General features: G+C 39.7%; 2 protein-coding genes across 2 annotated transcripts; both read right to left on the reverse strand.

The window, feature by feature from the left end:
* Nucleotides 1-11,175: 11,175 nt before the first annotated feature.
* LOC108851275 (uncharacterized) lies at nucleotides 11,176-13,910 on the reverse strand. The gene is made up of 3 exons (XM_018624682.2): nucleotides 12,509-13,910; nucleotides 11,463-12,440; nucleotides 11,176-11,389 (listed from the first exon to the last, which is right to left on the reverse strand). The coding sequence occupies exons 1-3, from the start codon at nucleotides 13,829-13,831 to the stop codon at nucleotides 11,318-11,320; spliced, it is 2,373 nt and encodes a 790-aa protein (XP_018480184.1). The 5' UTR covers nucleotides 13,832-13,910; the 3' UTR covers nucleotides 11,176-11,317.
* Nucleotides 13,911-14,675: 765 nt separating this feature from the next.
* LOC130497419 (E3 ubiquitin-protein ligase SINA-like 10) lies at nucleotides 14,676-15,953 on the reverse strand. Its single transcript, XM_056990189.1, has 2 exons — nucleotides 15,581-15,953; nucleotides 14,676-15,509 (listed from the first exon to the last, which is right to left on the reverse strand). Exons 1-2 carry the CDS (start codon nucleotides 15,893-15,895, stop codon nucleotides 14,853-14,855), a joined length of 972 nt encoding a protein of 323 aa, XP_056846169.1. The 5' UTR covers nucleotides 15,896-15,953; the 3' UTR covers nucleotides 14,676-14,852.
* Between the last annotated feature and the right edge of the window lie 842 nt (nucleotides 15,954-16,795).

Raw genomic sequence — 16,795 nt, forward strand, 5'->3', positions numbered from 1 at the left:
AGTGTTCATGGCCCATTTTAAATAATTATCTCCAGAGAGATTAATGGCTGGATAATCCAAATTCGACATCTGAAAATATAGATTTTAGAGTCTTATTATTTGACTTATAATCGGATTCAAACAATGCATTTTTGGGTTTCTTTCAACCTTGTAATTATGCAATGTGATTTGGTTTCTTTCAACCTCTAAATTATATAATTCAATCTGATTTATTATTAGTCAATATAGCAATGCGACTTTGGTTCTTTCAACCTTTGAATTTATGCAATGCAATCCGATTTTTCTTTCAATCTAGCAATCCGATTTTCTCATATGATCAAACAATAAAAAAAAATTTCATGATGCAACCTTAGCAATCATTGTCTACATGATCAAGATGAGCTAAAAAAAAATTAAAATCAGATCAAACTATTGATTCTAGATGATTTAAAATGTTATCGGATTCTAGAGAAAGAAAATAGGGTTTAGGGTTTCGAAAATATAGGGTTTCACTTTTTAATAATTATTTTTGAAACCATTGATCTGAATAGTCATTATATGACTTAAAAAAAATCAGATCAATCTTAACAATTATAGCATTTTTCTAATCTTTCAAAAGAAAAATGGAAAGTTTTCAGCAACTTATAAAAGACAATTTCTCAAAGACGGAAGTTTTTTAAAAAGTTAATTTTGCATTCTAGCAATCTGGAAACATTCAATTATGGTTTTAAACAAGTTTTAGCAATCTTCCATTATTCTAAAACTAATATGGAAATTTTCAGAAACCATAAAAGTCAATTTTCACAAAACCGGAAAGTTTTTTAAAAAAGTAAAATTTGCAATTTACCAATCTGGAAAAATCCGAAATTTTTTTCTAGCAATCTCTAATGATTCAACCAAAATCAGAATGAGATCCTAACAATCGTTTGTAGGTGATTCAAACACTTCAAATAATCACACGCTTTTTATGTAGTTTTTCGATATGAAACATTTACACTATGTCTATATGATTAAAAACGAATTTGATGAAACTACTTATAGAGTTTCTTAGTTAGGATTTATCATGAGTTTTGGTGAATTTTAATTAATTTTCGGAATTTATTTGAAGAGGTCAATTTCTGACCAGAAACCGAAAAATAGTTTCCACATAGTTCCAGACCAATGGGTTGGATTCTGATGATGGAAAACTAACTTTGGGGATTTTTAGGAGATTATTATGAATTTTAATTAATTTTTAGACCATAATACATAATAGGTCATATTTAGGGTTTTAGTTACTTTATAGATCAATAGATCAGGCTGTGAGATTTAAAACCATTAGGGTTTCGAGTTTAATTGTTAGAAACAATCTCTGTTGAACTTAACAGCTCCAACTTACTCAAAGGGTTTTGGGATCTATTATGTTAGGATTTGGGATTTTGCAAATTTTAGTGGTCTTAAACCTTTATCAATCAACCAAATTCAGTATGTGTCCTCTTTTAGGTTTCAGAATTTTAATTACCTAAACTTTGATGTTTGTAGAACCGGACCACCGAGAGCAGGAACGAGTCGGGTCGCGAACTGCATGACCGGAATGGATCAGGAGTTGGTCGCCTCTTCTTAATCTCCAATTGGGTTGAATGGAATTTATGAATCAAGGATTTGATCTTGGTTAAACCTTAAACACAAGAGTCAAAAACAAGTTAGAATAATGATCAAACACAAATTGTAAAACAAACGAAGAGATTAGGGTTTTATGGCAGTTGACGGTGCCGGATATAACAGAGCTTGAGGGCGCTTTTGAGATTAGATTGATACGAGGTTTGCGGCGATGGATTCTTCACGTCAAGAGCTTCAATTTGATATATTACAAGTCGTCTGGATCTTTACGGTTGGAGAGAACGAACGGTTTGAAATCGTCGGATGAGTTTTAGAATTTCAAGGTTTTAGGTCACTTGACGGCGCGTCTTAGAATAGAGCGTGAGGACGCGTCCGGAGTCAGATAGAGGCGAGGCCGACGGCGTTGGATTCGTCTCGTCGAGATCTTTAATTTGATATATTAGTCGTCGTCTGGATCTGTATGGTTTGAGAGAACGAGCTGTTTGAAGTGGAGCCATCAATTAGGGTTTTTGAGGTAGCTCGAAATTTAAGAGTCTCGTGCTGATAACGTGTTATGAAACTAAGTGGGAAAACGTGTTTTTTGTTATTAATCTCGACCATGGGTCTTACACATATATATACATCATGTCGTGTTTATCCTAAGTGGATAAGTACAATAGTCGATACGCATTATCTCCTACGGTCGGTACAGTCCTGATCGGTCCGGTTATGTCGATCACAATCTGGTACATAACACAATATTTGATTAGTCGGTTTTAAAAACGTATTGTATGAGTTACACAGGAAAATAGGGATATACTATGAACAGTTGTCCATTTTAAACTCGCAGCATATTTTAGTTCACAATAATAATAAATAAACATTGTAAAAGTCATTATTCTGCTTACTGAGTTCTGTGCATCCGTAAATTGCTGCCTCTTGTCTCTCCCTCTTCCTTTTTGTTTTCTTTCCCTCTCTCTCTCTCTCTTTTGTGGCACCGTATCTTTTGTTTTGTTTTTTTAATACAAACAATCAACCCATTTGGTGAATAATTTAACAAAACATAGTAGTACTAAACCCAAGTTTGATGTTTGTGTATATCCTTGAATCTTGATATTTTGCTTTGGTCAAAAAGAAACCATCTTTTCTGAAATATGAATAGCCTCTTTAGGCGAAGGTCACAGGTTCGAAACCTGTATATGCCACAAAATTGAAGTGGCTAGTTTCGGTGAGAAGGAACTCTCCCAGACGCACTCTTCGATGCAGAGTTGACTTGCTAATATCCAACGGTCCCTCCAGAAGAAACATCACTCTCTCTTGCCTCCTTTGATAACTACACACTGGTATATCCACTACCCCATAATGGAAGCCCTAGTTCTTTGCCATAAGAAGGTTCCTCCATCTCCGATCTAACCTCCACACCGGTTCACCAGATCTCGTTCTAGCTCCAGATTACAACTCCAATGACTGAACCTGTGTATCGGAAGAAGCTTTGGTATCCTACGCATCGACTAGCAAGCTTTTCCCCCCTCCTCAAGTTTCATATCTCCATGAAGCCTAACTTGTTTCTCGGAGTCGACTGACTACTCCTCCAGAACCACCCTCTCCTCCCCTGTTTCCACGCTTTACTCTCTGTCCTATAGACGTCAAACCTCTCCCACTCAAACTCTCCAGCCTGGTCGCAATGGCCCACCGTTTCTCGGCTGCTGAAAAAGGGAAAGGCAAGATGACAGAACAACAAAACACCTCAATCAGAAGAATAAAAGCGCCATGCCTGGATACTACTGCTTTAATCAAGGAAAATGCTCTCACCTTGATAGGGAGGCTCACGAACCCGAAAGAGCAGAGAATGTGGGCCCTCCTCCCGTCTCTTCCCCGTAAATGGCATCTCTAGGGTACTGCAGTCGGCTCTGACCTGGGTAACAACTGTTTCCAGTTCAGATTTGAATATGAAGAAGATATCAGGAGAGTTCTGGACAACAGACCCTACCATTTTGCCTATTGGATGGTCATCATCCAACGTTGGGAGCCTGTAATCTCCGCTACCTTTCCGTCTCAGATTCCTTTTTGGATTCGCATCAAAAGAATCCCCCTCCACTACTGGCATAGAGACACAATCTGCAATATAGGAGATGACCTTGGCGCACGGGAGAATTATGAACTCACAAAAACAACAGCACGAGTTAGAGTCTCGATCGACGATCTTAAACCTCTGGTAAAACAATCAATCCTAGAGTTTGATTCAGGCGAGGAAAACCTTATTACCTTGGAATATGAGAGGTTGGAAAATCATTGCGGCATATGTTACTCTCTCTCTGCCACTCCAGCAACGACTGTCCTCAGAAAGCTGACCTAGTGAACTCCTCTGATGTGATCAGATCTCCCCGTAGACAAGAACTGACGAGTGTACCTACAAGTGAAGCCCCCAATGAGAACAGAAATCCACCTCTAGCTCTACTAGACAACCACCACACAAGACCACTGGAGAAATTAAACTCTGTAGTGATAAGGTCAGAGGATAGAGAAAAGAGACAACAACTTACCCATTCTGAATATCAGAAAAGAGTTGACCGACATGGGAAGAGCTTTGGAGACATAATCAGTACAAAGCAGACGCAAAAACCTCCTTCACCAGAACAATCCAGAGGCCAACAGCCAAGCTATTCCCAAGCTAATTGGAGAGCAAAGAGCCGCCGCGAGATCCCCCCAAAATACTCCTCTCCTCCCTTTGTAAGGAACAGAGGATCACATCTGCAAGCGTCTGAAAGCCGCTACAGACGTCCTCTTTTCCCTAATGATAACAGAACTCTCTGGAGAGAGAAGGTTGCATCTCCTTTGCAAAGAAATGATGAAGACTATCATTTAAACGAGCCAGAAACCCCAGAGGCAATCACTGCGAGAACTCCACAAGCTCTTCCTAAATCAAGTGTTATCCCAACTCGAGAGGAGGTCATGGAGGATCTTAACAGGGCTACCCTCCTATACTTAAGCTGTCCAGACCCAACGGAGGCAGCCGCTTGAAGACAAAGGGTTTTAGCGGGTGATGCTGAAGGACAAACGGAAGAAGCTGCTGAAAGAATCATTACTGCAGCCATTGAAGCAGCTAGAATAGCGCAAACCCCGCAGCTGGCTATAGCTCCCCAAACACTTCCTCTGGCAAACAAAGCTGACTTTACCTCCTACCCTGTAGAAGAAACATCCTCACAAAGATTTGAGAAGGTTCCGCAAGAAACCCATACTTCTAATCGGAAGAGAAGAAGGTCCTCACCTTTCTCTAGATCGCTTATCGAGAACCTCCCAGCATAATCAACATCCCTTGAAGTGGAATCAGCTAGAAATCCACCACCCCAGACAAACCTGCAAGGCAACAGGGAACAAATTGAGCTCCAAGAGGAACAACAACAAAGATTAATGGATGACAATTCTCACCCTAACCGTCAAGTACGTGCAAGGACTAGTTCTGGGAGATCTAAACAATCAACCGCTAGTCCAAAGCTGTTCAAAGGCGCTAACTCGAGTAAGAAACTCCAATCTATTGTCTAGAGATCACCTGCTAAACAGTCTCAGCGCAGAATCCAGAGTCAGATCCATGTCCCTGAAAGCACCTCAAGAGATGCAGCAGGCCCTTTAGCTCCAACGGCTCAAACCACTATACGTGTCATTCCACCGAGTATCAGGAAAAGGAAGGATTTTCACAATCCTCCACCCCGGCTCCTTAGTCATAGCAAGCTGGACTGTAATGGTTTGGGGAATCCCATTACAGTCCAGAGACTAAAGGAGATACAGATGATTAATTCTCCTGATATCTTCTTCCTGACAGAAACAAAAAACACTGACGATGTAGTTAAAAAAGACCTCGAATGGATGCTGATGGAAAACGACTACATTGTCTCACCTTACACTCTGGGAGGAGGTGGCCTCTATCTTGCTTGGAAAAAGGAGGTTGAAATAACCATCAAAGCCTCCACAAAAAACTACATTGACACAAATGTCACCTACAAAAGAAACTCCTTCCACGCTACTTTCGTCTACGGCGAACCTGATCACACAAAGAGACATGCAGTTTGGGCAGAATTATCAAATCTCCAACAGAATCAAGGAGAAGCATGATTCTTAACGGGATATTTTAATGAAATCATAGAAAACAGTGAAAAACAAGGTGGACCTGCTAGAGCTGAAGGCACCTTCTGCTCATTCCGATCCTTCCTCTCACAGAATGATTTATTTGATCTTAAACATTCTGGCAACTTCATGTTGTGGAGAGGCAGAAGAGGTACACACCTTGTACACTGCCAATTGGATAAAGCTATAAGCAATCCGAACTCGACAGAGCTCTTTTCTTCTTGCAGAAGCCGGTATCTCCACTTTGAAGGCTCGGACAGTCGTCCTCTCCTCACTTTCCTGGACCCTACACGAAAAAGGGCAGCCGTCTCTTCAGATATGATAGAAGACTAAAAGGAAATGAAGAAGTGATGAAACTAATTGCCGATATCTGGTCCAACTTCTCTCACCTTACAGTGGAAGCTCAATTGTCCCTTTGTAGCAAAGCCATATCCAAGTGGAGCAGAGAAACCCAAATAAACAGTCAAAAAGAGATATCTTCTCTCAAGCTACAACTAGAGTCTGCAATGTCAAGTACGGATGCTAACCTCAGTGAAAGTATCATCCAGGAGATCAATCTAAAACTCCTAAAAGCCTATAAGGCAGAAGAAGCCTTCTGGCAGCAGAGGAGCCGTCTCCTATGGCTCTCCTTGGGTGACTCCAACACTGGTTTCTTTCATGCAGTAACAAAGGTTAGATGAGCAAGGAACAAACTCACAGTAATGGAAGATGATTTAGGAGTACCTTGGCATGAGGAAGAAAAAATAGCTAAAGTTATCTCGCAGTACTACGAAACCCTCTTCACTGCTGGGAATTTTGAAGGAGTTGCTACGGTAGAAAGAGCCCTCACTCCCTGCGTTTCACACCAAATGAACTTAGAGCTCATCAAAGAACCTACTTATGATGAAGTCAAGAGAGAACTGTTTGCCATTCATGCAGATAAAGCACCTGATCCCGATGGCTTCTCAGCCAGCTTTTTCCATTCAAACTGGGAAACGGTTGGATCAGCCATCGTCTCTGAGATCAAGAGCTTCTTCTCTTCAGAAATCCTTCATGCAACTATGAATGTAACTCATGTGAGGCTCATCCCTAAAAAAATAGGAGCAAAGAGAGTTGCGTATTACCGATCCATAGCTTTGTGTAATGTCTTTTATAAGATCATTTCAAAGCTCCTCTCACTCCGCTTGAAGCCAGTGCTCGGCGCCATCATCTCTGAGAACCAGTCAGCATTCATTCCGGGCAGAGCTATCACTGACAACGTTCTCATCACCCACGAACTGCTCCATTACCTAAAGACATCATCTGCGGAAAAGAAATGCCCAATGGCGGTTAAAACCGACATGAGTAAGGCATACGATAGGGTTGAATGGGCGTTTGTTTCACAGGTTCTACAGAGGCTATGCTTTCATGAGAAGCTAATCAACCTAGTGATGCAATGTATTACCACAGTTTCCTACTCCTTCCTAATAAATGAGACAGCCTATGGTTCAGTAACGCCACAAAGAGGAATTCGTCATGGGGACCCTATCTCACCCTACATCTTTATACTATGTGGAGAGGTACTTACCGGCTTATGCAGAGATGCTGAGAGAAGTGGACTCCTTCCGGGAGTGCGTGTTGCAAGGGGAGCCCCCGCCTAAATCATCTGCTTTTTGCAGATGATACTATGTTTTTCAGCTACTCCACTCCCACGTCGTGCTCTAATCTCAAAGGTATCCTACAGGAATACGAGAAAGCCTCGGGTCAGAAGATTAACAGTACGAAATCCTCGATAAATTTCTCTTCTAAGACACCCACTGATATGAAAGACTCTGCTAAATCAATTCTCGCTATATCTAAAGAGGGAGGTGTGGGGAAGTATCTGGGCTTACCAGAACATTTCGGTGGGCGAAAAAAGACCTCTTCACCTCCATAGTCGATAGAATCCGCTAGAGAGCGCAGAGATGGTCCACGAGACATCTCTCAAAGGCCGGAAGAATGACAATGGTCAAGGCTGTCCTCACAGCAGTACCCTCCTACTCTATGTCATGTTTCCAACTCCCTATCAGTTTATGTAAAAGAATACAAGCTGAGCTAACTAGATTCTTGTGGGATGGAAACGATGAAAAGAAAAAGCTCTGTTGGATTTTGTGGGCAAACCTGACATTGCCAAAGGCTGAAGGGGGGCTCGGCTTCAGAGACATCCAGATTTTCAATCAAGCTCTCCTAGCGAAGGTAGCCTGGCGTATTATAACTGTTCCATCATGTCTCCTAGCCAGAACGCTCACAGGCAAATACTGTCACAAGGGAGCCTTCCTTGAAGTAGAACCCTCAGCTTCTTGCTCCCTTGGATGGAGAAGCATCCTCCATGGCAGAGACCTCCTCAAGCAGAACCTGGGAAAAGCAATCAGAAACGGGTTAACTACTAAAGTTTGGCAAGATTCCTGGATTTCCCTCTCAGAAGATTTTAAACCCTATGGACCGATAACAGAAGATGCTAGAGATCTCCGTGTATCAGACCTTCTCACAAGAGATCTACAATGGAATGTAAAGAGAATCAATGAGCTATTACCTGAACTGACGAGTATAATTCGCTGCTTGTAACATAGTCAATTGGGAGTGGAGGACGCCTTCATCTGGCAACCACTAACGTCCCGTATTTATTCAACTAAATTTGGATATCCCTCAGCCATGACTTCAAGCGCTCAGCGAAGTACACACACATCAAGCTCCTCCGCTATAGACTGGTACAAAGACGTGTGGTCCACACAATGCTCTCCAAAGCTCAAAGTTTTTATCTGGTCCATTCTCCACAGAGCTCTCCCAATTGGAGTGAACCTCCAACGCCGTGGAATTACTGCTGCAGTAACCTGCCCAAGATGTGGCGAACATGAATCAACGATGCACATCTTCTTCTCATGTACTTTTGCAAAGAAAGTATGGTCGCTGTTACCTCTAGCTAACGTAGCTCACCTAGCTACATTTCAAAGCTTTAAGTCTATCTTAATAGAGTTCAGAAGGAACCCCTGTCTACCTCCCTCAGGTGTTTCAACGACCATACTCCCCTGGGCGTGCTGACAAATCTGGATCTCGCGCAATCAGCTTGTCTTTGAAGGGAAGAGCTCGACAGTGGAAGACATCGCTCTCCGTATCATCAAAAATGCTTGGGAATGGATTCAGGCGCAGAATACAATCTCGCAAACCCAATCAAAGCAATCAACAGCTTCAATCACGCATATCTTAGACCCGGACCAAGAGAACTCTCCCTGCTGCTTCACCGACGCCTCATGGAACAAAGATTCTCTACAATCGGGACTATGCTGGATCTTCCGAGATCAGAAGGTCACGATCTGCAAAGGATCGGAAATAAGGAACTCTGTTAGCTCCCCCCTGATGGCTAAAGCTCTCGCCTGCAAATCAAGCCTTCGACATGCAATCTCCATCGGACTTGAAGACTTCATCGTTTTCTCGGACAACCAAACGCTCGTCAGAGCTCTAAATAGCAAGCTCGCACAAAAAGAGATCTTTGGTGTCGTCGCTGACATCAAAGGTCTAGCAGATGATCTCTGCAAGACAGTCTTGCGTAATCCTTCATCTGTCTTGGGCTTCTCTTTGGGCTGTATCTCCCCTTTGTCGGGCTTGTATTGGGCTGAGCCCTAAACCTTTTATATTTTGCTAATGGAAATTTCAGTTGTTCAAAAAAAATCATTGTAAAAGTCCTTTACATTTTCTGTATGTCGTTATTTGACAATACATATACATGTAAATAAATACGATGAGGGGTTCACAGTTAAGTTATATTCTTTAGTCGAAATGTAAATAAATATGATGAGAGGTCCACGGTTAAGATATGCATGTTTTATATTCTTAAGTCGACGATATACTATAATGCATGTTAATGGTACCAGTGGCAATTTACGTAATATGTTTAGTAAATAAATTATTGTTTCAAATGTGGGCTAAGAGAAAATTTAGTAATGACACATCATCATAATGGCAAACTTGTTAATAGTTTATAAAATTAAGGTTAATTATTTAAAATATTTCCCTTTTAATAGAAAAGAAATTAGTATGTATTTTCATACGATGTATAGTTTAATTTAAATGATATGAAATATATATATATATATATAAACCTATTAAAATGAAATTATTTTTTCATACGGTTTTATAATCGTTGTATCCTAATATAGAAAAATATTTAAACCTTGACCACAAAAGTTTATATGAGACTTTTAACAATTTTAGTAATTTATACTCGTTTTGAAAAATTCAAAATACAACATATAAAAATCTAATTTTTATTATATGATTAATGTAATTGTGTAATTTATTTTAATAATAAAAATTAAACAAAAATGATAGAACATATACAAATTGTTATCCAATCTTTATTACTCCCTCTGGTCTAATTTAAATGACGTTTTACAAGTTTTCACGCATATTTAGGAGACTAACATAAAACCTATTCTAACCTTGTGTATTTATTATTTTGCTCTATCTCATCATTACGGCTGATCAAAGTCAAAGGGTAAAAAAAAGGGGAAAATTGACATTTAAATCCCAAACTCACCAAAATAAGCCAAAACAAACCTGAACTCTTAAACATGCCATTTAAACTCTCGACCATTATGCTAACACAAAAAAATCCCTAACTATCGTTGACCAAGCCAAAAAAGACATTAATTTAATCAAACGTTAAATTGTCATTAACAGACGTTTAACCACAAAACGACGTGTTTTAATCTATTCTAAAATCCTCAATCTGTCATGAGTTTCAGAGAGAACGTGGATTAAAGCATGTTTTCATTAAGCTTACAAAGACAAGACAGCGAGACAATGACACAATTCATAACAGAAAAAAAAGTTCATGGATGTATTGAAGAAGCTTGAAGCTGGAAACGAAAACAGAGTGAGGAAGTCGAAGGAGAGAGAGTCAGAAACAGAGGTGACTATGGCTACTTTGAACGCCGAGATGCGTAAGACATGTCAGAGATGGCTAAAGCGGAAGCTGATGCTGCATGAAGAGTGCAGCAGCAATGACCAAACCTGTGAGCGTCAAGGAAACAAAAGAAAAGGAAAATGGAGAGGAAGAGAGGAGGAAAGAGCTGATGAGGAAGATGGCGAAGGAGTATCATACACTGGATCAAATACTTGATAGTAACAAAGGAAACAGAAACAAGTATTTTGCAAAGAAGAAGAAGAAGAACCCTGCTGTTCCTCCTTTGGGAGATTCTAAATAAAATCACGTACACTGCAAGTGTGTGCATATATATATATATATATATGCATGTATGCACTTCAATATCGGTGATATCTATGTATATGTGTGTGTGCTCTTTATTTGTTTCTCTTTGATTTTTTTGTTTGGATTTTGTATGCAAAACAGCAACGTGTGTGTTCCCTCTTTTATTCTATAACAGTTTTAACTTTTAATCTAATGCTATCACATACTAAAGAAAAGTAAACATAGAACAAGGTCATCAAAGAACAACTCTTACGATTACTAACATTGCAGAGAAACTGAAAAGGAAAAAAAACCATGAAGTTGTTATGCATATATCATTTTAAACTCTAGTCGAAATAAGAAAAAAAAAACACCACCCATCCGAGACAAAACAATCCAGCAGGAACAACGATTAAAAAAAGCATTAGACTGAGGCTTTAAACTCCAAACAATTCAGGGTAGCTGTGATTGTCCTTGAGACATTCCTTCAGATTGTCCTTGAGACACTCCTTGTGAAGGTTCTCCCTACAAAAAGAACACGTTGTTATTATGTTAAACAAAACAATGTATAACCATCAAACTTAAGTCTTGGTCATACCTCAAAATTAAGTCTTGGTCGACCTCTTGGTCTCTTTGGAGGTCTCTCAACAGTTTCATTTGGACATTTGGTTTTGGTGTGACCTTCTTGAAGACAGTTAGAACATGTCATCACACGCCTGTCTCGGGATAGCTTAGTTTGTTGTGACGAAGAAGACTCATTCTGTCCTTTCTTCCTCGCGTAGTTACTTGGTCTGCCCCGGTTTCCTAATCTATAGGGTGGTGGTAACACGGGTAGCCTGTTAAGCCTAGGCCACAACTTCATCCCTTGTACAGGTCTGATACCTCGAGAATAAGTAATCCGCCACATGTTTGCAGTGTAAAACTTAGATACAAAGTCATCAAACCTTAACCTTTTCTCCATTATCACACATGAAGCATGAATACATGGTATGCCTGTCAACTGCCATTTTATACATCCGCAAGTGTGAGAATCCATGTCCACAGTATAAGCAACATCGTGATCGTCTACCTCATGAAGATTTCCACAAGCCATGTACCTTTTGCAAACCTTTGACTTTTCTTTAGTCTGTTCAATCTCAGCATGTGCTCGTTTTGTAAATTTGGTCTTTAACCGTGAAGCAACCAAAGCTCTTTTCGCATTACGAACCATGCACTGCCTCCTTATATCTTCTAACATTTCAAGCAAAGGTTTTTTTCTTGCTTCTCGAATAGTCTTATTGAAAGACTCACTGAGATTGTTGAGGTTGTCACTACAACACGATCCTATTTTGAAGAAAGCCCTAGACCATGCTGAAGGGTTTGTTCTGAGAAGAGTATCATGCGCACCTGGATTATAAGCCTTGAGAGCTTTTAACTGGTCTTTGTAATCTCCTTCTGTGTAGGCTCGTGCTATTTTCCAGAAAATCCTTTCTAGCCGTGGATCTTTACTGTCTCTTTTCCAGTTGGCAAGAATGTGTCTTGAACACATCCGATGTTCAGCCTCTGGAAGCTCCTCTTTTACAGCATTCAACAAGCCCTAGACAAGAAGCAAAATAAATTAGTTAAGAGCAAACTATATGCTTACTTGATAATAAAATGACTGACCTTTTGCTTATCTGAAATTATTGTTGTTGTAGCACCATTATTCAATCCTAAATCTGACTTTAAAAGCTTCACAAACCATTCCCAATTGATATTATTCTCAACCTCAACCACAGCCCATGCGATTGGGACTATTCTATTATCTCCATCTCTTCCTATAGCAGCTAATAGATGGCCTTTAATATCCCACTTCAGAAAAGCACCATCTAATCCTATTATTGGCCTACAACTCTGAATCCAAGTTTCCCTTTGTGATGTAAAACAAACGTAAAACCGATCAAACCTTTGCTTGCTAGTCGGAGTTACCCCTGGAATAGTCTCAATCACCACTGTCGAATATGGATTACTTCTCCTTAACTCTGCCTCATAATCCCATATGCGAGAGAAATGTACTTCATGGCTAGCTTTCCTTTCCCGATAAAGTTTGCTCTTGGCCTTTGCGCATTGCTCCTCAGTGACAATCAAGTTGTACTCCCTTTTTATCTCCTCAGCCATTTCCTTTTTGCTAAATTTCGGGTTCAACCTTAATCTCTCTTCAAAAAGCATTGCAATTGATGACCTTTTCAACATCTTAGAGTAACCTGACCTTAAACATATATGCTCATTCACATACACTTTGATTTGCATTTTGTGTTTTCTTCTCTCGTATGAGCAATATACTCTCCACGGGCACTCTGATTCCATGTCAGAACATTTTGCACCAAGCTTCTGAGCTGACGACTTGTATAGCTTAATGTCATATCTAGTTCTTAGAGAATACCGTAGTAGAGCAACTTTGAAATCTGCAGCACATCCGAATGTCTTTCCCAGAAAGAGAAGCTCTTCACTATCTATTGTATTTGCACGCATTTCTTTACGCTCCGCTGCTTCTTCATCATCGTCTGATGACAATGGATCAGGAATATTGCTGTCATCCCAAATATCGTCGCCACTATCTGCATCACTCGCCTCTTCTTGTTCTCGAGCCATATCTCCAAAGAGAACTTCTAAATTTGGGCAATCTTCTTCTTCGACACTGATTCCATTTACTCCAACATCCTCATCTAACTCATCAGTTGCATCATCCACGATGGCCTCACAATCATCTTCAGATACATCTCCAGCTGCATCAACTTCGATAGTAGTACCTTCTTCTCTATTGTATTCCATCCCAGTATCTTTGTTTCTAACATCTTCCACCATAGTCTCTCTGATTATATCTCCTTCGACACTAGTCTCTTCAACCCTAGCCTCTTCCACCATAGCCTCTTCCTCTCTAGTATCTTCGACACGACTTGTTTCCGCTTCAGAATTATTTTTTTGCCTCGGTTTTAGTTTAATCCTCATCTTTTTCAAGGTTTCGGGTGAGACGTGAGAGGTAAGAAGAAGATTGATGAATGGTTCTGAGAGAGATGATGAAGAAAAGTGAAATTAGAGATTTTTAGAGACGAAACTCACGACAGATTAGGGATTCTTGAATAGATTAAAACACGTCGTTTTGTGGTTAACGTCTGTTAATGATGATTTAACGTGTAACTAAACTCGTGTCTTTTTTGGCTTGGTCAACAATAGTTAGGGATTTGTTTGTGTTACCATAATAATTGAGAATTTAAATGGCTTGTTTAAGAGTTTGGGTTTATTTTGGCTTAGTTTGGTAAGTTTGGGATTTAAATGTCAATTTTCCCGTAAAAAAAAGTCGTTCTTTATCATTTTTTGTCTAGATTTCAGTAAATGACATGTAAAACAGAACAAAATGAAAACTCTAAAATGTTATATAAAAGGGAACGGAGAGAGCATTTAAGATTATTAATTGTCGTATATATATTTTAGTCACATTAGATAATTTCGTAGATTTTATTTAAGAAAAAATATATGCGACAAATGTAATGCTAGAAAATATAATTTTTAGACTATAGTTTATACAAAGTGCTCTAGAATTCTTTGAAATAGGATTTGAAAAAAGTACCACATAGGATGAGATCTTTTTTTAATTCTTACAAAACTGAGAAAAGATCCTCGATTAAAATATAGGAGATATGACATATTTAAAACTTGGATCGGATAATTTCAGTTCAGTATATAGTTAAATTTTTCAGTCGAAGCTAATTTACTTTTGCATTAATTTACCGTAGTTGGTATCTCAATCCCGGTTAGGCCGGTTTGTATTTAGTGTGGAATCTCGCAAATACTATTACGGCCACAAATTTTGTATTTCATAATGATCATTCCCTAAAATAAATCCTAAGACAACGATTCTTAAATCACAGAAAACCATTATGCTGCCTCAAAGGTTAAGTTCACAGACCAAATCATATATACACCTAAAATGTGAGAGAACGAAATAACAAATTCAATTCTTTCCGCAACCTCAGGCATGACCATAAGCCCGGCCACGGCCAAGTAAAATCCGCGAACTACCAGACAGCATATAGGAAGGAATCACCATGAAACCATCTTCTGGTTGTTCATTCCTCAATTTCTGAATGTTCTTCATCATGGATCGCTGCACAAGCGAGCCATCAACGGCTAAAGGTACAGTCACCAGATAGTATGAGAAGTTTCCCACTTCCCGTGCCGAAGGAGCAATACAGCTCACAACGACATACACAACGTGCAAACCCCTGAAAACTTGAACTACCATCACTTCCCCATCGTTTTCTTCCTGAAGGATTGTGGTCTTATCCAATCTAATGGTTATAGAAACGTCCCACACAAAAGGAACCACCTCGTCTTTGTGTTTAGCACGTACGTGGGTGTTGAGATCCTTGTAATAGCCAGTGTAGTCGCAGTCAAGTACGGGGCAGGAACACGGGGCGAAAACACAAAGCTTCTCGTGGCTAAATTTATTACCATATAACATTTTCTCCTTACACCCGTACTTGGCGTAAGGACAAGAGACTCTAGATGTTTCTATGACCTTCTCCATGGCCCTGCAGCGAATGTAACCAACGGGTAACGTGCAGGAGGGACATATGTTCCTGACTTTGGTGCAGCACACAGAACAAGCTAGATGACCATTATCACACTAAAACACAGAACAAAAGAGTTATTACAATTACACAAGAGAATCAGAAACGAAATGAGAAGGAAGAAAACCTGAAAGATGGGAAGCTTGAGGGGCTCGCAGCAAATAGGGCAATCGAGAACATCTGGATCCAAAAGCGTTACGGAAAGAGAAGAATCTCTGCTCGAAGAGATCTGTCTGGTTGTTGCCTCTTCTATCACCACTTCACGATCGCTGTCATCGCTCGTGGATTCAATCAGACGGTCATCTTCTTCTTCGTCTTCTTCACCGGAACTTCCGGCGGTTTCTTCATCTTCATCGATGGAAGGAAGTCGTTGTCGCTTGCGGGGTTGATGGTTGCTTGATCCTTCTCCGTCATCGCCTCCAGATATTGAGAATCTCGCCATCTTTTTATCGGATCAGATCTACGCATACGGCTCCTGAAGAATAAATAAGATTTATAAAGCAATCAAGTAATAGGTCGGACAAAAACTCAAACCAAACCGGTTTAAACCGATCATTTTCTTAGATCTTTTGTTTATTAATATGTGAGAGACCCACAATTATCTTTTGGCTCGAACATCGATTTTCATTTTGCAAATTCGTGTCGATACAAAATTTCAACCTTAGATATTTTAACTCCAACCCGCACAACCTTAGATATTTTAACTCCACACTAGATCTCGGGTATCTATCTAATACTATAAAGAAGAGCTACTCTCTTCTTTTAGGCTGCCACATCATCAAATAATTCACTCTGAACGTGACATGTGTCCTCCTAACTTGGTACACTGCGTTTCATTAATAGAGTTCTGAACTTCATTTGGGCTTATTTGCATATAGGCCTTTTGTCGTTTTCAAAATTAGGGTTAGACTGTGTTCTTCTTTGTCGCTTCTTCAGAACTTCGCAATAGCTCTTTCATCTTCTTCCTCATATAGACAGAAACGATACCAGTTACAAATAATCATCTTAAAACCTTCCATTACTCTCTCACACACGATCTATATTCATTGCCATTTTTGGATCTGTAAGGCCGTTAAAGTTCATCTATAAAAAGGTATGATTTACTCCAATAATCATCTTCTCATTCTTCAAAGCTAACCAGTATACTGATTCTGTGAAATATGTAACGTTTCAGTTTCTTATACGATTTGCAGACTGACGGCGTCTCCTCCACGTTCAAGTTTGTTTGCTACGTTTCTGGGAGGCTAGGAATGTCCACCATGGTGGAGAGCTCATGGGAGTGGATATGCTCCTACTGGATTCTCAGGTATCTTATTTACATCTGTTTTTCTGTTCATAAATG

Source organism: Raphanus sativus, chromosome 7, assembly GCF_000801105.2.
Source record: "Raphanus sativus cultivar WK10039 chromosome 7, ASM80110v3, whole genome shotgun sequence".
Lineage (NCBI taxonomy): Eukaryota > Viridiplantae > Streptophyta > Magnoliopsida > Brassicales > Brassicaceae > Raphanus > Raphanus sativus.